The sequence below is a fragment of the Ixodes scapularis genome, unplaced genomic scaffold, assembly GCF_016920785.2.
Source record: "Ixodes scapularis isolate PalLabHiFi unplaced genomic scaffold, ASM1692078v2 PGA_scaffold6__148_contigs__length_123643588, whole genome shotgun sequence".
NCBI lineage: Eukaryota > Metazoa > Arthropoda > Arachnida > Ixodida > Ixodidae > Ixodes > Ixodes scapularis.
In genome coordinates, this window is record NW_024609881.1 from 77,203,208 (window position 1) to 77,226,513 (window position 23,306).

At 46.9% G+C, this 23,306-nt stretch overlaps 1 protein-coding gene across 1 annotated transcript; it reads right to left on the reverse strand.

Annotated features, from left to right (window-relative positions):
• Nucleotides 1–276: 276 nt before the first annotated feature.
• Nucleotides 277–22,847, reverse strand: LOC8052507 (2-(3-amino-3-carboxypropyl)histidine synthase subunit 1). The gene is made up of 5 exons (XM_029968214.3): nt 22,409–22,847; nt 12,466–12,573; nt 11,485–11,747; nt 5,373–5,576; nt 277–2,131 (listed from the first exon to the last, which is right to left on the reverse strand). Exons 1-5 carry the CDS (start codon nt 22,826–22,828, stop codon nt 1,807–1,809), a joined length of 1,320 nt encoding a protein of 439 aa, XP_029824074.3. The 5' UTR covers nt 22,829–22,847; the 3' UTR covers nt 277–1,806.
• Between the last annotated feature and the right edge of the window lie 459 nt (nt 22,848–23,306).

A 23,306-nucleotide genomic window follows, 5' to 3' on the forward strand; every position in this document is an offset into this window, starting at 1 on the left:
TTCTTGGTAAATGGATCCCATGGAATGAGCGAAGTTTAGGCGAGTAATTCAACTTTTGGAGGGGCGTTTCGAAGTTTATATCGAACCAGATCGAGTTTGCAGAAAGTTGCCAAAGAAGCACTACTAACATAGTGTGACCAAATCAAGGTTTTGCTGATGATGATTCTAGGGTATTTCAAGGGATCGAATTCCACAATAAGAACATCTCTGATGTGATAGTAAAATATGGAAGGTATCTTTTTCTTAGTTACACGAAGAGAGACAGTTTTATCGAGGTTTAATTTCCTATCCCATTTATTACATCAGTCTTGAACAGCACCGAGAGCTGCATCTAGCAAATTTCTATTAAGACAGTAAAGTTTTACTTCCAAAAATTGCCCGCAAATAGTCTAATACTCACAGATGGGTCTATGGCATCAACAATGTCATTCGCATCGATTGAAAATAACTGAAACCTATTGGTAGGACCATCACTTCTTTGATGGGGGAGATCTTTCAAGTGAAGTGCTCGCGCTTGCTTCTGCTAACAAATTTGCAAAACTCGTACCAAAATCTCCCAAACTTGATTTCTGTGAAAAGATGGTGAATAACACATTGTCTCGGTCATTGCATTCACAGCAATTGAAATGACGTGCCACTCAAGTGATGATGAAGTTGCAGGCAAGCGTATATGAGCATACACCAGATGATATTAAAAGAAATAAGAAATGGCTTCTATGTGCATAAATGCACACCGAATTGAACCAAACAAAAACTTTGTATCAACCTTTCCTTTGGAATTGAACCCTCCCACTAAACTGCAATAAATCCGCTCGTCACATCCAATCTTTTCACGACCCTTTATTCGAGAAAGGAATCTCCTATTATATACAGAACGGCAGATTTAATTTCTCTGCGATAAAGGCCCATTTCACGCTGTATGATTCTCCCCAAAAATAATGTAAAGACTCCACAAACGCATTGCATTATCATCATCGCTGGTGCTGTGACCCCTTTCCCAGCTCCAGTGATGATGATGATAATGATGGTGCCCTTGTGGTGTCTGTACTGTACTGACGACTCAACGACTCTAAGGATCTTTGTGGGGATCCTTTCTGAAGTTCCTTCTGGCAACATCCCCTCCTCCTCCGTGGCTCAGCCTATCCTTATCTACAAAGTGTCTCACAAAAAAATTTTCAGGGATTTTTTCACCGTAAAAAATAAAGTGCATCGCCGAACGCTCATTTTCCATCCAAATGTAGTGCTAGCAATCCAAACCAGATGCTGAAGTTTCAGAGCAAACCGTTGTCCTACACAAAAGTTTCTAGGTGATTTTCTGAAATATTTAATAGGAAAATGGAGGCTGACAAAGCTCTCGAATGCACGGAGCTGAACGGTGCCAGTCACCGAAAACAGCCGAATATGGGACCCATTTTCCCATCGAGATTTTCAGAAAATCACTTACAACTTTTGATTGACATAACGGTTACTAGTTTCGAAACGTCGGCATTCGAACCGCCGGCGCTACGGCTCGGGGAGAACGAGCGTTTGGCAATGCATAGATTATTCACGCGGTGAAAAAAACGGCGTGAATTCTTTTTTGGGACACGCTGTACGGTGGCAGACGGCACGGGAACGGCAGGGAAGTCTTTCGGTTGTCCCGCCTCCGGTGTGTGCTTCCCACCTTCGACGACGCTTTGACGTCTCGCGAACCACAAGCACGCCCGCGTAGCCGGAAGGCGACGGGTGCGTGCTGGAGGCGTCCCGAAGCGACGCGCTGCCGCTCTCTCCTGGTCGGCAACCGCAGTCGCCATGCCCGGGCATCTCTCAGCCGGACGTTCCACAGCTGCAGTCGGGGCACTTCTTCCGCGGCATTTCTACCGCGGGTGGCTTGTGGTTCGGGGTCCACGGCCCCAGGCTGTCCCTGGCGTAGTAGTCCATGGGGTACCTGTCCTGCCAGGCGACCGACCGCAGCGCCACATTTGCTTCGTACGGCGTCAGCATGGGCTTCTCGAACGCAAGGCCCCAGTCGATAGACAGCCGGGGACACGACGTCTGGACCCAGGCGTCCACGTCCGCAAACAGGGACAGCTTCTTGGGGAAGACCTCGGACAACAGGACACTGACGACGTTTCGTTCAAGGTTGTCGTTGCTGAAAGGGGCGACGTGGCAATTTTTGTACTTTCGAAAAATGCTGCTTGGAATTATTCCACGTTCATAACCTACGAAACGCGCATTCGTTTTTTGTTTTTTTTTCTCTTCTCCAAGCAATGGCAGTAGCAGGAAGAACTCGAGAAAAGCTAATGACATGCACCCCAAGAATGAGTCACCATGTGATCTGGAGCCGATTGTATGCCGTCACAGTTTATCATAGCCACGTGTTGAGGCTGGTAAAGCACAGAAAGCACAGGACCTGTATTGATTTCTACACATTAGGAATTTTTAGAATAGGGGGCCCAATGCAGGGGCCCCTAAGAAATGGGGCCTTACCATTGCGCATGCACCGAACCCAAGCCATCCATCTGCTGGGTTAGCATTTGCCCCTGACGCAGAATAGAGCTCTCGCAAATATGAAGTGATCATAGCAGCGTAGTGCCACACAAAGCATGTTGTATACCTTTTGGCCACCATTTTGGTCTCGATTTGCCAACCTCAATTCACGACATCCCGTCACAACCAAATACAGTGCATGCATTTTTGAACAGGTGACGTTCCTTAATAAAGTTGTGCAACAATTTCGGTGCTTTGCAACTAATTGTGGGAGTTGGTGTCTCGACCCTTCTGAAGTAAAGAACAAAAAACCGCTTTTGCCTGCATGTCCTAGATTTTATTTTTAAAAAATGACAAAGATAGAGGTTTTTGGCACCTCCTAACTCCTTCATCATATCCAAGTCACGTGCGCTGTGACGTGTAAGGGAGACACAAGTGGTTCCTGTGAAGCTCTCACTCTAGCACCATCAGTGAGCAGCGAGGACTTACCCGCTCGTGACTATGTGACCAGCCGCGTGCATGCAGACTAGCGGCGTCTTTGTTGCGGAGAGGGTAGAGGAGTAGGGAAAACGATCTACAAAAACTCCCTATTCGCGGCGGTGTTCGAAGTTGAGACACCAGAAAACGAAAGGAGGAAAACTCCAACGTAGTTGTCCGGGTCCCGCCTAACGGCCGTCCGGCTTCTGGCGGCTCCTCACAGTAGCAGATAGAGCTGACGGTTTTGTTGACCTCGGATAGATGGCGCCACTCAAACTTCGTGTAATAAAAATTTTGTCGATGATGCCAGGTTTTTGACGCACTTATATCTATGTTGGAACGACAAGATTTATAGAAAAATTACCTTTTATCGAGCAGGTAGTTGCGCAACTTGCTATTTTTTTACAAGTTCCCCTTTGAAGTCGCGCCGCGTGGTTCTCGTGGCCGCCGCTTGCGGCTTCAAATCGGGAAATATATTCCAATTTACGCCTCTCAATTACGCGGCGGAATCGCAACATTTCGAAGGAAGGCGATGTGCTTTTTGTCCTTTCTGACAAGGTAAACAATGTCAAATGTACAAGATGCAAATGCTTTAAACATTAAAAATGTTGCACAGCTCTTCTAAATTCATGATGTTGCGTGCCAATGCGGATAGGATGCCGGAGCAAGTCTTTTGAAGCTCCCGACGTACCAGAGTATGTGCACAGGTAAACAAAAGAAGAAGGACTGTAGTGGGGCGATCATCATGTGCCATCGTCTCAATGTCCTAGGCTTCTTAAAGTTGTAGCCAGGCCACCAGAAAGCTGTGAAACGTGGCAGGCCTTACTCCCACTTTTAGCTAAGCCTAGGCAGGCCCTTACGGCGCTAGAGGTCCATGTTTCAATGGGGGCCCTCACGAAGATCAATAGGTTCAATGCATGCAAGTGCCGACTTTGTTTTCACGCACTGCCAAGAGGCACACAACTTAGTCAATGAGGAAATCGAAATTGTGGCACTCCTCTCCATGGTCAAAGAGGTCCCGTAATGCAATAGGCAGTGTTGCTTGCAGGAATTTTTGGAAGTAGTTTATTCGTGAGACCCCTAAGGCAAACAAACATGGCGGCGTCCTGCATCGCTCGCTTTGGAACAAGACCGTAATGGTGTAGCAAGCATTCGCTTCGCCTTACCTCGCTTAAATCGCAAAATATGAGCGATGATCCCACCGTGTTTTCTAGATCGTGCTTAGATTCGAACCATTCTTAAAGATTTATACTCGCCAAGCTTTTTATTTGTATGTTGCACTGCATTTTTTTACTTTATTAAAAATGACGCTGTAGCAAAATATTAATAGGTTGGTCTTTTGACACCATAATATATTGCCTAACAAAAAAAAAAAAAAAAAAATTTGGTGGTGTTAGTGTTTTTTTAAGCCCGAACCTGTTGACAGCGCCTTGCAAAGGAAAAAGAAGAAATCGCATACTAATGACAAAAAGGCTCCCTGAAGAAGCTAGGTCTCCTAGCGGAATGTCGGCACACCGTCCTGAGGTTTACAAGCTACCTCTTCACATTCTTCTGCCAGCTAGCTTCGCTCCCTTTGGTGTTTTGTTCATATACGTTATAATTGTATGGATTTGGACGCGACTTCGAACATCCCAATATTTAACGATTTGCAAAAAAAACTGGTAGATTAGGTTTTAGCTCACCCAGTATTTGTGACACAAGCAACACAGAGTGTTCGTTAAGCATAAGTAGATTGCATTTTTTTAAAAATATTTTTCGCTTTATTCATTTCGCTTGTCAGCCGGGTTGGCGCTGCAAGCGAGAAACGCAAGCATGCTACATATTGAAGACCTTATTCTACAAGCCGGCAGTGCGAGGAACGCTGTGCTCGTGCCCCCATTTAAAACTATCTATTATTAAAGTTAGAATATTCCCATCACTGTGGCGACTGTCACAAGCCCCAACTGAATGCTCCCGCAGTGCTCGTGACCACTGTACGAGCAGCGTTTAAATATTGTCACTAAAAGGATCACAAAGCTCAATGACAAAATACTCAGGATCACATTGTTGACAACGCCAACAGTGCAATCCCCACAATTTTGTCGTAGAGTTTCGCAAAGGAGAGACCGAAAGAAAACATCCGCTTTTATCCTTGAAATTACACGGCGACATGCCATAATATCTCGAGAAGGCAGTGAAGCCATAGCAAACCAGCCGCATTTACGCCAAGGTTGTCATTGATCCAAACACTATGACTACTAGGAGTGGGCTATCGTTTGGTGTTTAAAGAAAGAGAGATAACCAAAGCCAAAATAGGGATGGGTTATCTTTCTGGGGTAGGGCATCTCTCGTGATATCACGGAAGAAGCTTCTTGGTCGGTGGCATTTAATGCGGGTCTACTTGTGTAAGTGCCAATAAGCTTGTGCAAGGTGAGAAACATTCCTACCCACGATCGTTGCACGGACCCTTGGAGGAGAGGCTCTTGCGGAGACCGTCTGCTACTTTGGGGTTACCCTGGCGTCCCAGCGTCCCGACGATGACACCGAACGTTCCTGCCGTGGACGCCTTCTGGATGGCAGTGCGTCGGACTCGAAGCATCTGGGCGTGGTCGTAAGTCTCCTCCGTCAATGTCTTGTCGTAAGGGTTGTACCTGCAAGTAATGATAGCGTTGATGGAAACTACTCGATTCGGTGTGAAGGCACACTTCAGTCAGAGACCTGGCTGCAAAACTGTACACAGCCCGCATGTGACATCGTTCGTGGCCCCGCCGGCATTTTGTGCGGCATGAGCGTTCGGTTCACCGTACTAGGGTCACGCCGCACAAGTCATAGTTTGAAGGAACCAGTACGTAAAAATAACGGCAGTACCCAGGAATGGTGACACTTGCAAGCTTTGTACAGTCCTTTCGCATTGCTGCACCGCGAGCATCTGCACTTATTGTAGCGATATTTGTATCTCAGTGGCGAAACATGTTTACAAGGTTTTGATTATACGAGTTTTAATTAATTGTTAGTGCACACATAACAATATGTCATAATGATAAGATGCGTGCGCAAAGGCGTTGGCGAAGTGTTGGGTATCGCCATCAAGATGCAAAAACTACCTACTAAAACTCCCTATTCTTCGAGGGTTGGGCATCACTTAAAGAGAAACTCTGGTCAAAAACGAAACCAAAATGGCATGGCTTTAGTGGCACAAAATATGATCACAGCCGAAATATTACATCAAATTGATGCCGCATACTCCACTAAAACCGATTTTAAAGATGCTACCAGCTGCTCTTTAGCAGACGATAAACAGGTTAGCTTTTAGTGAAGGAATGCTGGCGTAGTACCCTCGTGATGTTGCATCGCGGTGGAGCTGCGGTTGATTGGTTGTACTGCATACCGCGGCACCACATTGGCGTCACGTTGCAACCGTACAACTGATGATCAGTCTTGCCATCCCTCTAGCAGATAGTTTCAGTCTTGTCGTAGATGCCCGAAACCCAACTTTGAGCGTGATATCTTTAAAACTACACAGGATACAGAAAAAAAATTATACCTTGTAGTTTATACTTTGTTCTCGCGGCCCCATTGAGCGCACTTTTTACCAACACCTGCGGAGCGCCGCTCGCTTCCATGGGTGTTGCTTCCCTGCAGAGCACCAATAAGAGGCATTCTCACCAGGGTAATAGTCCACAGTAGACAGCTTTTTTGATGGATGAAGAAACTTAACTTTGTTTTGAGGTGTCATGTGCTGTCTAAACAGTCCACGATAGAAAACATTTTTGAGGGATGAAAAAACTTATACATTCCACCAATGTTTCATGAGTGGAATACCTGCTTATGATTGTAGGCCTGCGTAGAGAAAAAATGATCAAATACCTGCTTTGTATGTGCAGCCATCCATATAACAAATCATAATTTTATCCGATAAATCAAATGTCTGATAATTCAAACAAAATTCGTGGCTTCCTGGTGTTTGAATTAATGAAAGTATACTGCAATAAGCATTTATGCTAAAAATAAAAGAGCAGAGACATAGCAACACCGTTTATGAGGTGGTACTGCTACGTCCCCATGCTGGCGGTCGTCTAGGTAGTGTGTCTCGACCTGACAGATGTTGAAAGAAGCTGCCAAAAATGGAAGAGAGAAATGCGAAGTAAAAACAGGAATGTGGTTTGGAAAATCGGCACGAGCTTTGGAGTTGTTTTTGGCCTTTTACTACCAGCATTTCCTCTCTCATCTATCATGCAAAGGTGGCTGGGAGGGGGTAGTAAAACTAATCCATTGCATTTGCGATTAAAAACAGCGCAAAAGACAAAGGACCAGACGAAAAAGTAACACGGACACAGCGCTGTGTCCGTATTACTTCTTCGTCCGGTCCTTCGTCTTTTGCGCTGTTTTTAATCCAAAATCATGTCGTACCAACTCGCCCAAGCCTCAACTATTGCATTTCTCAAAGAAAAAAAAAAAAAAAAAAAAAATATATATATATATTTTTGTTGTTGTGGCTTATAGAATTATTAATGCATTGGCTTTTGTAACTTCTGTAAATAAAGATTTCTGTTATGCTTGGGAACTAAATACTGTTAGTGACTTGCACCGTATTTTGGGCCTATATACCATATTTTTTCACAAATGCAAGTTGTGGTGAAATAAAAGTTCTTGCTCAGATAGTACACACCCGGCACCCAAACGTAAAAATATCATGTACACAGCATACTTCGACGAATGCCTGTAGTATTAACTCATAAAGACGCTTGTATTATATAGAAATCACCATTAATGTACTACTCTATTCATAAAATTCTTTCCATCTCACGCAGCAAACGATCGAGAAAAAAAGCAAATCTTTGCATAGTCCACACCGGGTAAAATTTCTACTTTTACAGTCTCTTTCTGCTGCACCGATCACTCAGTTATCCTAGGCGAGGCAAGAGAGCGAACCCGGGTGTCCTCATGACAGTTGACTTGAAGGAAGCATTCGATTTCGTCACGCACGATGCCGTCATCAAGGCAGTGGAAGAGGCTGGTTTGGGCAAATGACCGCTCAACTTCGCCAAGGCATTCCTCCATGCCCAGACTTTTGAGGTGCGCATCGGCGACTCTACTGAAAAACTCTCCTGCTATGACAACCAAGTGGGCATGCCACAGGGGGCCATACTATCACCACCTCTTTTCAATATGGTCATGGCTGACTTAGATGCCGTCCATTTCACAATCTACGCGGTAGACATCAGATTATGGACAACCCACGACTACCCAGCCCACAAACAACGAACCATGCTGCAGGCAGCACTGAACGTGATAGCGGACTTCCTACAACCAACCGGCATGCGACCCTCCGTGGAAAAAAGACGCAGTACCTCATCCTACATGGTACACCGACGACCGAAGCCGCCATCCACCCCACGTTCGCCGGACAAGCAATCCGTCAACCAGAGGATGGTCACATCCGTGTTCTGTGCCTGCCTATCGACTGCAAGGGCAGTGCCGTGACTTGGCTCACGCAACTGAAATTTACGTGGCAGAAAATTTTGCATCTTATATGCTGCATCTCCTTTCATCTTAGAGGAGCCGAGACTGCCATGGACGGATCCCTAGACAAGCCATGCTCATCTCCGGGGCAACTTGAACTATAAGCTGAGCGTGGCCCAGTGGCAGCAGCTTGAGATGCTCCTAAATGAAGCTATGCGCACAATCATGGGCTTACCCAGACACACTAGAAGAGAAGAATTGCTCCGGTATTCTCGTATGCCACCCCTATGTGCCACCGTAGATGCTCAACTGAAAAGCCACAAACTTCGACGGCAACTCTCAAGGAGTGGACGCCTCATCCTCAAGGCGGCGGGACGTGACTGTGGAGATACCGACCTTGGCCCCCCACTACAGGCCCCGCGGGAGGCCATCTGTATCACCGACCCAAAATCGTTCCCAGGACGCATGCAAAGGGGGTCCCAAGATGCTCGCTGCCAGTACCTCGCTCGCTTGCACGAGTGCGAGAAAGCCCGTCTTCCGCACGCACCTTATGTATTGGGGAGGAGGAGAGACCGTGACGCCCCAAGCGGTTAACTTTAGAACTATATGGATGAGAACAATAAATACAATGACTCGGCGCTCGGCCGATGTAACCGAACGCGGCGACAGCGTTTGGCTGGAGTTTGTTCTCCGGTGAGGGGGAGGAGGGGCTCTTTTGTTACCACTCCGGCCTGCTTGAACAATGCAACATGCACGGTGCCCAGCTCAGCACAAAAGCCGAAGTGGGTCAAGCTCGCATTCTCTGAAGACTGCTTTCGGGATAGATCCGGCACTTAACGTCTCTTCATTGATTGTTAGTATTTTTTACATTACACTGTGCCCTGCGCTCTATTGTAGAAAATGACATGGACATGCCCATAAGGCCTGTGGGCATGTGCAGGCCCACAGGCCTGCACATGCCCACAGCATGTGTTGAGTAAACACCAAGGTGTGGAGACAACAAATGAGTCAGAGCGCCCCCTATAGTTCGATCTGCTGCCAAATACATTGACGTCGTGGCAGAAGTGACGCCCCGCCACGACTTAACAGCCACGGCCTTTCGCAGCTCAGACACAGCCAACACACAGGCGAATGGCCAAACCGACACTGTGCAAGCCACGGATGCGACTTCCTCAAAGTTGCTGGCTATCAGGGATGCGTTGGGAGACCTCTGTTGCAGCACTGCGGCATCAAGCATGCAGATCTTTATTTATACCGACAGTCAAGCAGCAGAGTGGGTTCGCCGCACTGTGGCTCATTCCAGCACAATCCCAGGAAACATGTTCTACCACTGCAAGATGTTGCAAGAATGCAGCACCATAGTTACGGTACGGTGGCTTCCGGGTCACACTGGTATAAAGGAGACCGAGTCGTCCCACAAGGCGGTGCGCAAGATTATCGAAGCCGACCGCCTCCGCCTGAGGGACAACATTGATCCCCCAGCGCACAGATGCATGATAGATAACGCAGAGGACTTTGGCAGCATCATCCCCCGCCCTCTTCACTCACGTACAACGCAAGGAACGAAAAAAGGGCCCTAGCAGCACTCATACCACCCAATCCGGATCCCCTTCCTCCAGGCACCCCCACCTTGTGCAAGTCCTCATATTCCAGGCACGAAGAGGGTTTGCCCTAACACCCGACGCACTGGATAAATGGCGAACATACACTCCAAAAAGGGTGCGCAGCCGTACCGACCCGCAGCCGACACCTCCACCTCGACTGGACCACGCTCACACTTTTGCGCAAGCTCAACCGCTCGACACCCAAGGCACGGAGGGCAACGCCAAGTTGACGGCACTATGCGGTGTCGCCAACAGCACACACGGCACCTGCTGCGGGACTGCACCAGGCATCTCACCTTAAGACGAAAGTGCCACAGCGCTGCCGGGGTAAACAGCTACGAAGCATGGATTCGGCTTGCGGGTACCACGTTAGACAAATGGCGCACGGTGCTCGCGCTCTTGTCCTTCCCGTTCGAGTCCGGCCTGCACTGCCAAACTTATAGGTCCACTACATGTTGGTCTTGCAGCTCGTGCCCAGTCCCACCTCCCTACACTTTCCCCTAATCAGGGCTTCGTGCCATCCCCTGTAATAAATGCTTAGTATTCATTCATTCATACATGTACAGTCCGGAAAGTATGGTACATAAAGACAGTTTTTTTGTGGGCGCCGCCATGTTGAATTGTGACGTAGCTGAGCTGCGGCAAAAAAGCAAATCACTTCATTTGCCGATTGGAAGGCGCTAGATTGTCATATTTATACGTGGCAACCGTCACACAAAGGCTGCCATAATTACACAGCACTATTATGTCTCCGTGAAAAAAGTTAATTTCGAGTGAATAAAAGTATTTCAGTATCTCTAATATCGTATATGTCTGTATTTTAGAATACTTCTTTACCATTACATACAAAAAAAAAAAAAAAAATCAGCATTTATACTTTTGACTTTTCAGATCCTGTATCTCACAAAATTGTATTCCTGAAGACTTTGTTTAGTATCCCTGTCCGGCCCTGGTGCTGAGACTGGTATAAACTACGAGAGCAGAAATGTGTCACACCCCGTAGAAGCTTCCTAAGTCAGTAGAAAAATAAAAACTTTGTCCTCACTTTTCTCACTAAGGTGAACATTATTCTTTGCAAGTGACCTGCAATACATACATAGTGAGGATGTCTCCAAAATGTTATGTCATGTAATGGCACTTCGTACCAATTAAATGGTTTCATGTGTAACGGATGGCAGTGCAGAAACATAAGGTCAATAACTTGGAGTTTGGCATACTTGAGTAACTGTTTTCAGGTTGAAATAGACAAGGCACTTTCAAGGCCAGTTCAGAGATATGTCAATGCGATCAACGCTAGGAACAGTGCTGGCATGAACATAACTTCACACTGCATCAGCACTGTGTCACTAATACAGCACAAAGTCAGTGCAGCATCAGCAAGGTCGGCACTATTTACAGCGCTGACTAATGGCGCTGACGTGGTGCTGTGGTGAACGTGTGAACATTCCTTAGGGGATGCAGAAGTCTTCACATAACAACATGGTCAGCTCACCTGTATGCCTTGAGAGTAGGGTTAGCGATCATGATGGCCTCTAGGTGAAATCGACCGTCGCCGACGTAGATCACCAAGTCGACATCGTCCACCTTGGGTGCGGTGCACCCCAGTATCTCGCCTGGGGACAAGGGCCTGATCTGGGGAACCTTAGCCACGTAGCCGGCTGCCCTGAGCTCCGTGGCTACGGCTTGGATAGTGGCAACGAACTGAATCGTGCTTACGAGTGCCAGGGAGGTCTCGGTGGTCCAGTTGAGTTTCACCTGGTTTTCGCGAGCAGAACATAGGACAAAAAAACAAAACAAAATAAATTACCAACTGTCAAAACACTGCGTGAAGGCACCAACAAGCGATGAAGAACAGCATAATGTCAAATATCCTCTTTGTTTTCATTCGTGAAGTGGAGAGGGAAGATGGTCGATTATATACAAACTTGGGGGACAAGACGATATTACAATGAGCACAAAACCGGTTTCAGGGAAGGATTGGATAGAGAGGTTTGGGATTTGGTTTATTTGCCTGCAGCAGTTAGAGAAAAGGAAAGACAAGAATAAATATATTTAAGAAATAAGTGCCCACACAGCATCCAAGGAGAGTTTCAGCAACTACCGTTTTTTTTATCCAGAGTTGCAGTTCATCTGTGTGAGTGTGAAAACAAGTATAGTTTACTGCCACTTGCACATTGTCAATCACTGTATCACTGAATGAAAACATAATTAAAGGCAAACAACTTTGAATCGGGAGGCAGCTTGCGCTACCTAGCGGACACGTTTGCAGCTTCCTTTTAACGTCAGAATAGAACACGAGTTGCCAGACAAATTGCTGAATTAACAGCGCAAATACGACAGGAAGGAGAGGTAAGGGAGACAGGATAGAGCGCTGATTTGCGCTGTTAATTCAACAATATGATCAACCAACTAGCCCACCAGATGATCGTGTTGCCAGACAAAGTTTAGAGAAAGGCTGAGAAGCACGACTCACGGTGTCAATAAGGTGCAGCACATCAATCTTGATGTCGACAAAGATGTAAAGCATCTTGAGGCCATTCATCTGGTCCACAGGAATCAGGCAGCTGTGGCCATAGTGGACCTGAAGGAACAAAAAGCATCTCACTGGGGTCCCACCAAGTTTTGAACGGCTTTCTCTCCAAAATCCAAAACAAACATTGACTTTGCAAAATATAAGCAAGAGATTTACCAGGTCCCTGATACTATAGTTGGAAACATGCATAAAAAAAGTGTCTAGAGATTGCGTCGGTGTTGTGTTTGCGAAGATAGAGCCCCTGACCCATGGTGGAAGAAACACATTAAGTGAGGACTCTGGCCGCTCTTCCCGCGGGGAGCGAGTGACCAGATTGTGTTCGGAGCTAGCCTCAAAGCAGGGGTAGTTAGTTCCGCACCGCCGCGGAGGGCGCTGAGGCATGAGATCTCTCTTTGGTGGCCACGGTATCGGCGGCGTAGTGTGCTTGCCTTTTTCGCGGTGTGGTGGCGTGGTGGTGGTGTGTGGCCAGTGGCTGGCTTCATTTTTTTTGCCTTGGTGCTGTGTCGATCACAGGTGCCACCATCGTGCACGAAGGTGAGGTTTAACCCGAAGAAGAAGGCAAAGAACACAAATTGACGGACTCTGGCAACTTGGTGGCTGCGGTGAGGCTCAACAAGAAGTGGTGAGCGAGGGAATGCGGGATCACCGCTGGGAGAAACAACCGGAGCACTCGGTTTGGGAAAGATCCCATACTTGGGCGTCATCTATCCCCGTGTGAGTGAAGCATGCTCGGTGCGCCAAACATAATGTGGCCGCCGTGTCGGACAGAGGGTCATCCCCTAAATATATTTCTTCCACCATAGGTACAACAAGAAGCGGTGAGCGAAGGAATGTAAGACCACCGCCGGAGAAACAGCTGGAAACAACCAAAAACAATCCTGACGGACAGGTGGCAAAGATTGGCTCAACAAATGTCATAAACTGTGTGTGTATCTTGCAGGCTTTTGTTGAGCTGGTTGGTTCATACATGTTAGTGTGAACAGCTAAATTTTTTATGAAGCACGAAGGTGAAGGAGTGGACAAAGACACCACTTAATTGGTGTCCTTGTCCACTCCTTTAAAGGGATACTACAACAAAATTTTGGCGCTCATTTTTTGGTCTATATGTGTTCAAAAAAGCACCATCAAATCGAACATACCAATATCTTGGTAAAAAAGTCACGAAAAGGAATTTTAAAACAAATTAAACGATTAGCAAAGAGCACCTGGTGGATGTCGCTAACGCCTCGCTTGTAATGCCCGTCTAGCAACCTTGGCAGCTAGTGACGAAGGTTGTCTCGCCTCCGGCCACGACGAGAGAAGAGGGGCAGGAGGAACTCCCCTCTTCCCGAGAATGCCTTTTGTGTGTCACAGAAGTCGCTATTGTCCCCCTACAAGATTATAGAAGATTAACCCGTCACTCAAAATTTGTACAAAAGCAGCCGCTTCGGTGGCTGGAACGACTAGGCCATCCTCTCGACGTCAGCCTCGCCGTAGCTTTGCTCATCTTGAGACGACCTACGTCACGATTGCATTGGATGTCACGTGGTCTCCGCTGGGCCTTCTCCGAGTCCTTGCCAAAGTAGGCCGTTTATAACGAAAAATACAGCCACCAGGCTCAAAATACAAACGTGCGATTGTCATTTACGGATATTGTGGATCATATTCAACCTATTTTTGAACACGACGGGAATATTTCAAATTTCGTTGAATTATCTCTTTAACTTCATATTTCGTCAAAAAATCAGCTGCAAACATCAACGTCAATCTGTATGTTTTTTTTGTGTGTTATTCTTAGTATGTTTATAAGGGTACATTAATAATAATGAGAATAATAATAATAATAATAATAATAATATTAATATTTATTTTCTGTGCACAGAAACAACCACATAAGTTGTTTTTAAACTTACCTTTGTGCACACAAAAAAAAATACAATTAGAGATAAGAGTCACTGTAATAGACCCCTTTTATGTTACGAACACAAGCACTCTCTTGGCTCTTAAGAGACTTCAGCTCGCTCCATTTCGTTGGGCCTTTCAAACCTGTCGATGTCACAATAGACTACTTCCATAAATCCCTGCATGCACCACTGTGCGCATTGCACTCTGGGAAATGGTAGGCAAAGGAGGACAGTGGCATGATTTCGGTTTCGATCTACACACCTACAAATATTGTACACAGGGCATGGGCTATTATCAACCGTCATCTTGTGTTTCCTGGTCCCGAGCGCATCATTTTTGGTCTCTAAATTAACCAAAATGGTCAGACCTCAAAGCTTTATCAAAGGCCTGAACCATACTTGTTTTGTGCATTCATTGACAAAATATACCTTTTTGCAATTACCATTTTTCTTAATAAGCCGAAGTACATGAGGTAAAGCTTGTAGACACCATTCCATTGAAAAGCCAAAATTGAACACTCTTCTTATCTCTTATCTGTACAAACCCGCAGCACTGCATGAAGTGAAGTCCCTACCTGCTTGCATTCTACGAACTCAATATTGCATATGCACATGAAGTTATCCTGCCAATCATATAGGCATATTCACACATACAAATCGTTTTCAAGAAAGCAACAGTCGAGCACTTGCGTGAAGCATGTCGCACCATTTGCCGGATGCCACGTGTATGGGCGTGAACCCCTATGCAGTGCGCCAAACGAGCTAAAGGATTCAAAGTGCATTTGACGGTTGCTGATGGCAATAAGATTTGCTATATATTTGCTTCCTTCCTGACTCAGTATGCCTAGTTAAACACCATTCAGACCCAGATATTGGCCGTCAATAAAAACTCGTCCGAAAAGGCTTAGCGAGAAGTAGGGGATGTGTGTTAGGGCCTTCGTCAAACCTAGCCGATCTCAGCGTTTGCAAAAACTTAGTCTCCAATCAGCATAAAATATGAGTGCGGGATATATGATGACACGCGGAAGACGTCATAGCAACTTTTAAGCAGTAGTGAGGTCAAATTTATTCAGTTTCCTTAAAAGTTCACGCGTCAACGTTGGGCTCAACTTTGAGACTCCTGTGAGGATATGGCTCATTTTCCGCCCATTGAAGTAACAAGGTGTAATGTTTTCGGAAAGAAGTCTCCAGGTGTTAATCACAGAAGTCTAATACGCATGGCGTAAAACGCCGTACAACTGAGGTTAATAAAAACAACATGGCGACGAACATCATGCCCGAGGCAGCACCGCGGTAGTCACGTCTCGTGCGTCTCTCGTGCTAGGCACATGCGGTGCTGTTGTAAGTAACACCACGTATGACACTCCTCCACGCTAGTTTAAACTACATTAGAATATTGTGGCACCAGTTCGGGAACGTGCCAAATTCTCTCCGGGTACCGTCTCTCAGGCCGGTGAGGTGGTGGTGCGAGATTCCCGGCCAGGAGCACTGACACTCACATTCGTTTCTACTATTTTTGGTTCACTTCTCAGCTCTGGCACTTGGTCCACAGTTTCTGGTTCACGTGTCACCTCGGACACTCAATCGGACAATCAAAAACACGAAAGCACCAGATCAATGTCATCCATGCTAGGAACGGTAGACTCGCGTGGCCTCAGGTGGTCTAAGTGTCGTCGGCAATAGACCTTTCGCTAAATTACCCAAGCATCAAAGAGAATGCCGGGAACATAGGTATACGAAAATAAAGCGTCCGTGGAACACGCATGCAAAGCGCTAATTGCTTTAGATTTTTGCTTTTGAACAGTTAGAGCTGAAAACGCCAGCACGCGCACCGCGTGTTTTTACTTTCCCGGCATTCTTTTTGATGTTTGGGTAATTCGGCAAAAGGTCTACTGAACGCACCACCAGGTGTTTTCGCTCGCACTCGATAGGACAGGGGTCCTGTCCGAGTCAGGATGACTCCTTTCAGCCAACGGTCTCCTGGACGGAACTTCTTGACTTACACACGCTCACCAACAGCAAACTGACATACTCGATGAGCACCGGATGACAGCTGCCCTTTACTGTGCCTTCTGGACATTTAGCTCCATGGAGGGCTACAAGCGATCCAGGCGTGTAGTCAGGCGATGTCCAAGCAGGAGTTCCGCTGGACTGAGAAGCGTGGTGGCATGTGGCGTGTTTCTGTATGTAAGCAGAAAACTAGCCAACCTAAGGATGAGAGGTTGATCCTTTGCATCCTTTCACAGGGCCTCTTTGAGTGTGCAGACGAAATGCTCCACTAATCCACTGCTTGATGAATTATAAGGTGCAGTCTTCACATGCCACACTTCGTTTTCTTTCAAAAACGTTTCCAACTGGTCTAAAATGAATTGAGGACCATTGCCGGTTACAATCACATCTGGTAGGCCAAAATAGCTAAACAGTTCTTTCAACTTGCCAATGGTGGCTTCTGCTGTGGTGGTGCCCATTATGAATATTTTGGGCCATTTAAAATGGGAGTTGACACTGATTAGAAAGTTATGTCCCTGGAACGGCCCTGCAGAGTCAAGGGGCAGGTACTGCCAGGGACGAGTGGGGCATGACCAAGGGTAGAGAGGAGCTGGTCTTGAAACACCCCTCTGCTGCTGGCAGGCCCCACACAGCTTGACACACTGTTCGATGGCTGCATCGATTGCTGGCCACCAAGCGTAACTGTGTGCGACTTCTTTCATTCTGGCCTATCGTGAAGTTCGTCCAATACACGGTCACGCAAGGATGGAGGTACTATCGCCCTCATTCCCCACAGCAAGGTCACGCAAGGATGGAGGTACTATCGCCCTCATTCCTTGGTGTCGTACCAACTTTTGTTTTCGTGTGAAGAACGATTTAAGACAATTTTCAAACTGCTTGGGCCAGCCTTCGACGACGTATCTTGCAATTTGACTCATTGTTTGGAAGTAGAAAAATACCCTCTCCCTAAGATGGAGGAAATCGTTGGAGTGATAGCCAGGGCAACAGTATTTTCAAAGGTCAATTTGGGCTGAGCCTATTAACGAGTGAAAATGCACCAGGACTCCCAGCCTTTCTTGCCGATCAACACCTGGAGTCTCTATGTGGTCAAGCGCCTGGCCTTTGGGATCGCATCGGCACTAGACATTTTCCAAAAGATAATGAACATGCATGCGACGCGTGTCCATTATATTGATGGAATAATATGTTGTTATCTGGACGACATCCTGATAACTGGGAGAGTACACGAGGAGCACTTCAAGATCCCTGAGCATGTGCTGCACCGGCTCCGAGAGAGAAGTGTCAGAATCAAGAAGGAAAAATGTGAATTTTTCAACTCTGAGTTGAATTTCTTGGGACATGAAGTAAGTGACCAGGGAATTGCCACGTCTGCAACAAGGGTACAGGCAGTCATGAAGGATTCAAGACCAGGGGAAGTGGACCAGTTACAGTCATTCTTGGGCATGCTCAATTTTTATGACAAGTTTCTTCCAGACATGTCTACTATGCGGCACCATTGAACCGCATACTTGAGAAGGATGTTGCCTTGCAGTGGAACAAGGCACGTGAAGATGCCTTTGAGTCGGCAAAGAAGGGGCTAATTTGGGCTCCAATTTTAGCACACTACATGCCAGATGCAGAAATTCGGGTTGCGTGCGACACCTCCTCATATGGTCTGGGTGCCGTTTTGTCCAGAGTTTATGATAGTGGGGTGATGTGCCTCATTCCTTTTGCATCGAAAACAGGCAGCCAGCAAGAAAAATTACAGTTGGTTGGAGCGCGAGGCCCCGGCCATAATCTTCAGAGTGAAGAAGTTTCACGTCTATTAGTTTGGGCGACCATCTGTGTTGCTCACGGATTATCAGCCATTGCAAACCACTTTCGGTCCCAAGGTGGGAATCCCGACTGTGGCAAGTGTTGTCTCCAAGTGTTAATCACACAAGTTTAATACCCATGGCGTACAATGCCATACAACTTGAGGTTAAGAAAACCAACACAGCGAAGAGCATCATGCACGAGGCAGCACCACGGTAGCCACATCTTGTGCACCTCTTGCGCTAGGTACATGCAGTGCTGTTGTAAGTAACATTGCATACAACACAAGGAAGCGGACGTTTGGCAAACAAAATACAAGTAGGGCTCAAAGTGACCAAATCTGAGTTGTGGTTCGCCAATACTAGACAGGATCATTGAAATTGAGCTCAAAGATACAATCGTGGGGTGAGACGTGACTAAGCCACGTCTTACTACGTTTGCATACACACTTACAATATCCGGCATGCCAAAAACCAAGAAAAGTGCCCCTGTCTTCCTTCTATATTGCTCGAAAATGAGAGTATTGTACATTCGTGGGAAGTCAGATCATCGAAAACACGAGCAGCGCATTCAGTCATGGCGTGATAGCATGAACTGAAGCTGCTCAATTGAGACCAAAACTGAGTGGCCTACTAGTTCCCAGAGTAGGGTGACCACCTCCCTGCTAGCGAAATGCGGGACACGCTGGGCAAGGGGGGGGGGGGGGGGCAGAGGAAATTTGTTAACATGCACACCACGAACTGAGGCTCTGTAAAAACAGATTTAATACCCTGTGCTGTTTATACACCTGCAAATTGTATATCACCAATTAAGTTCAAATAATTTTCACTCCCAGTGTTATATTTTTTACTGCTAAATTTGCTATTACATGTGTCGAAGTTGAAAGCATAAAAATCTACTGCAGCAGAACTCGATGCATTAATTCCAAATAAGAAACAGCAAATCTTTTTCGGGTTATTATTTCCTGTCAACGCTTACTTTTATCAACATGGTCATACACAAATTTTTAACATTATGTTCTTTTCAACCTTTGTGACTTGCAGGCTTTTTGCCTCGTGTGGCTGTCTTCACTAAAAATAAATTCCACAACAACCCTTTCGCATTGACACAGCGATATGAAAATAATTACAATAATTTATATTTAAACTTTTGGCGAGCAATATTCTCTTACAATATTTTGCCACCAAGGGGAGAGGCACAACGGCGCATGCGCGTCGGTTCTCTTGCAAGAGCGACGGTCCCTTCCCGCAATGCTTGTATAGAAGATGGCGTACCATTGCGATTCACACGATTACCAGCGACCTCCGCGCTTCCCCGTGCCCCGTTGTTCGGCAGCCCCACGAGTTGCAGAGTGAATTTTATGACAGTGTGAAATGCGGGACATTTTGAAGGTTCAGGAATTTCTCGCGGGACGCGGGACACGAGGCCTTAATGCGGGACAGTCCCACGAGTCGCGGGACGGGTGGTCCCCCTTTCCCAGAGTGCACTGCGTGCTATTTCGCCACGATGGGGCGCCTCAAATTTTGGAAGAAGTCCATTTCTAGGATGTTGAAGGTCTATAGAAATCATGAAGTTAAGGATTTAGCGAGGTCCTTGTGCTGTGCTATTTAACATGCACGAGGGGATAAGTCATCTTACAGGAGTATTAAAACATTTCCACTAAAACTTTTGCTAACCATCTTAAGTACTGGTCATAAAATATTTCCTGAATGTTAAAAGAAGCGGTGCTATAATGGTGACTGTTTGACCTATAGTTTGACCAGAGGTTTATGGGAACCCAAATGCGATGGCTATTCCTTTCAGCGCTTTTATAAAGATAGTCTATACAGGCCAATGTAATGTTGCATTGCTCCGGATGTACGACCGAAATCAGGAGATACTTGATTAGAACTACATTTTCGCTTGTTTCTGTAGATCGCTATTTGCGTCTTTATGTTATTATTATTATTATTTTTCTTTGTTTTATGCACTTGTTTTACCCATAAAGAATAAGTACCGTTGAACACCGACTTAAGAAATCCGCCAAAAAATTGCGGTGGCTTAGCTCAGCTATGCCAGGATATAGACCGACACGCGGAGCGGCTCTGTTTACCAACACGGCCGGAAGGCCGCGCATGCGCGGTAGCTATGTGGGCAAAAGCGACCCGGCTGTCCGTGTTTTCGCCATTGCGTTGTGTGGCGTGCGCTCGTTGTTGACGTTGTAGGGACGCTTCTAGCTTTATATGTGGGTCGTGTTTCCTGGCAACGTATGTCGTATGCTGTGCCCGACTATTTGAGCTCGCTCCGAGCCTGAACGGCGGCGGTATCGAGACAAACTGTGCGTGGACAGCGTGGCCTACGAGGTTCCGTACGCCGTAAAAAAGGCCTGCCGGGCTTCCGACGTGAACTTGCTGTCACCGAAGTCGACGGCTCACGTCGTCGTTTACTTAGTTTTTTCGCCCAGCCAGTTCACGGCCGACACGAAGGAGGCGTACAAGTCTCTCGAGGCCTACGATTACTTCAATTCGGTTTCCGCACTGCCGGCGGGATCAGCAGACTCTGGGTCTGCGGAAGTGCTTTATTAATGAAATAAGTACACACAGCGTCTTCAAGTAAAAGTATGCTATTCTTCTTACTCTCATGACCACAAGGCATGACAAGCAGTAACGCTTTGTCCGTTCTGCAGTCTTGGCGGTAATACGTAACAAGTAACGGTGTTACCAGGAACGCGTTACTTTTTTCAGTAACGTGGTAAACTACTCGCTCCTTGTTCGACGCAGTAACAGGTAACGTACTTACGTTACTATTTCAAGTAGCGTAGTTTCGTTACCTCGTTTCTACAATTACACTTCAATTTTTTCCGTGTTTTTAGGCGTCAAGCTGTTTTTCTTTCCGTTTTTTCTCATGACTATTTAGCTGAAACCGTAAAAAGAGGTAAAGTAATTATGTTCAGTTTCTGCATGAACATAATGTTTCTTGATATATGAGCTTATGCACACCTTTATCGTCAAAACCATAAAACGTGTTAAATCATAATTTAAAAAGTAACGCAGAAGTAACGTGCGTTACTTTTTATCAATAGCGGTAACGCGTTCCTTTTATTTTTAGGCAACTTAGCTCAGTAACGCGTACCTTTGATTTGCAAGTCACAAGTAACGTATTCCGTCACTTTTTTTCGGTAACGCCTACAACATTGCCGTTCTGCCGCCGATCCCCTTCTGCTTGGTAGCACGGGCGTAGCGAGCCTCCGACGGGCGCTTGGCCGGTGCTTTGTGCGCAAACACTGTGGCAACAAAATCCGGGTGGTCTCGATCAGACGACGGTTTCCCTGCACATAAGCAAGCTTCGGGACGGAGATTGAAACGGAAGCCGCACTTGCCTCTAAGAAAGTGCTTGCCGCACAAACGGTCGTTCGCGCGAGGAGACCATAATTTTCGATCCACGGATATTATCCACCTTCTATGCCTTTCAGAGTCTGCCGGGAACTTGTGGAAACTCATTCCGCAACTTTTCTTGCACATTTGGGTGCAATTAATGGCAGCACAGCTTTGCGGCAAGCTGAAATGCCATGACGCCCATGCGAAACGTGCGCTCTTTTGCCCACACCCCCCGACTCCGGCGCGATCGCAGCGCCGCCGCAGCGCCGTGACGTCAAGCCCGCGTGTCGGTGTATACGTAGCGTAGCTTATGCGCACAAAATGAGAGGCGCCATCAAGCGTCTCCTGGGGTGCTATGTTGCGCTTTTTGCACTCCCAGGAGACTTGGAAGAGGGAAGTGACGTCAACGACACAGCAAATGCAGATTGGATGTTGACAGAAGAAAATGAAATCAACACCCAATCTGCGTTTGCTGTGTCGTTGACGTCACGTCCCTCTCCCTAGTCTCCTGGGAGTGCAAAAAGCGCAACATAGCCCCCAGTGCAGCGTCAGACTTGGCTGCTGCGCAACTGAGGCGAACAGCTGGGCACGCGGCGGCGCCAGTGCGTCTGCCGCGGCTATGACGTCACTCCTCTGGAATGCGCAGACCGACGAGGCGGACGCGGCGGCGGCAGCGGCTCCGGCGTGCCAGCTGTGCGCCGTGTGACGTCACCGCTCCTCGCGCATGCGCAGCACGGCTCATTATGCGAGCCACGCGAAACTGCTCAACCTAGGCCAGTGTAGATCACGCTACAAAAGTAAATGCCGAAAACCAGAAACCCTCGAATCAAGCGTCCTTACCATCAGATCGGCACCCAGAGCCCTGGCGGTGAAATCGTCAATGCAGCACGCCCCGTACGTGACGTCACCCAGGATGACAACGTCATCGCAGTCTGTGAACTTCTCCAGAATATCAGCGATGGGGAACGCGAAGATCAGCAGGCCTTCCGGGAACTGTAATGCCACTCTACGAGCTTGCAGCTGCCGTATTCTCCAGATGGTCTTGGCGACTTCAAAGTTGTAGTTGGACGGCAGGCAGCGCAGGGCTTCTAGGAGCTCGGGGTCTTGGGAGATCTCTGTCGGCACCTGGGACGTTGTGCGGGGACCCGACTTTCCCGTGAAAACCTTGCGATTGGGATTTGCCAGCACTGTCACGGCTGTTGCGGCACTTAAAGCAGAAAGCGGTGGTGTTTCCGCGTTGAACTCCGTGGGCGCTGCCATCTTTGTTTTGAATAGGTAGATAGATACTAACGGCTGTGCACTGCATAACGGGCGGTAACTTGCGTCACCTAGCCTAAAAATGGTGGTAGTGCCAGTGGTGGCCAAGGAGGAGCTTTGAGAATTCTAAATTAATTTGTCAGTAATGAAATAATTTATTTTTATAGGAAAAAACAACGCCCGGGGCAGAAATTTCGAGAGAACCAACGAGCCTTTTGGGACAAACATCCTCAACTGTCATTTATCCTGCATTGCCAAAAATACATTAAACAACCTGGAAAAGTTGAAAATCAAATATTCCTATTTAACCTTTTTTTTAAACTCTTACTTTAAACTCTTTTAAACTCTTTTAAACTCGCGTCTGGACATAGCGCCACACAGCGACACGCAGCTCAACCATAAAGTTTTTGGTCCCCTTCGATTGCACTGAAATTACGATAGTTTTGCGCGTGTTCGCGAATGGAGCTCATTTCTCGCCTAC

Coding starts and splice junctions, on each gene's coding strand:
- LOC8052507 (XM_029968214.3), bottom strand. CDS start 22,828: ATGGCAGCGCCCACGGAGTTCAACGCGGAAACACCACCGCTTTCTGCT. Junction 11,748..12,465: donor TGCTGCACCTTATTGACACC/GTGAGTCGTGCT, acceptor CGCGAAAACCAG/GTGAAACTCAACTGGACCAC. Junction 5,577..11,484: donor CCTACTCTCAAGGCATACAG/GTGAGCTGACCA, acceptor CATTACTTGCAG/GTACAACCCTTACGACAAGA.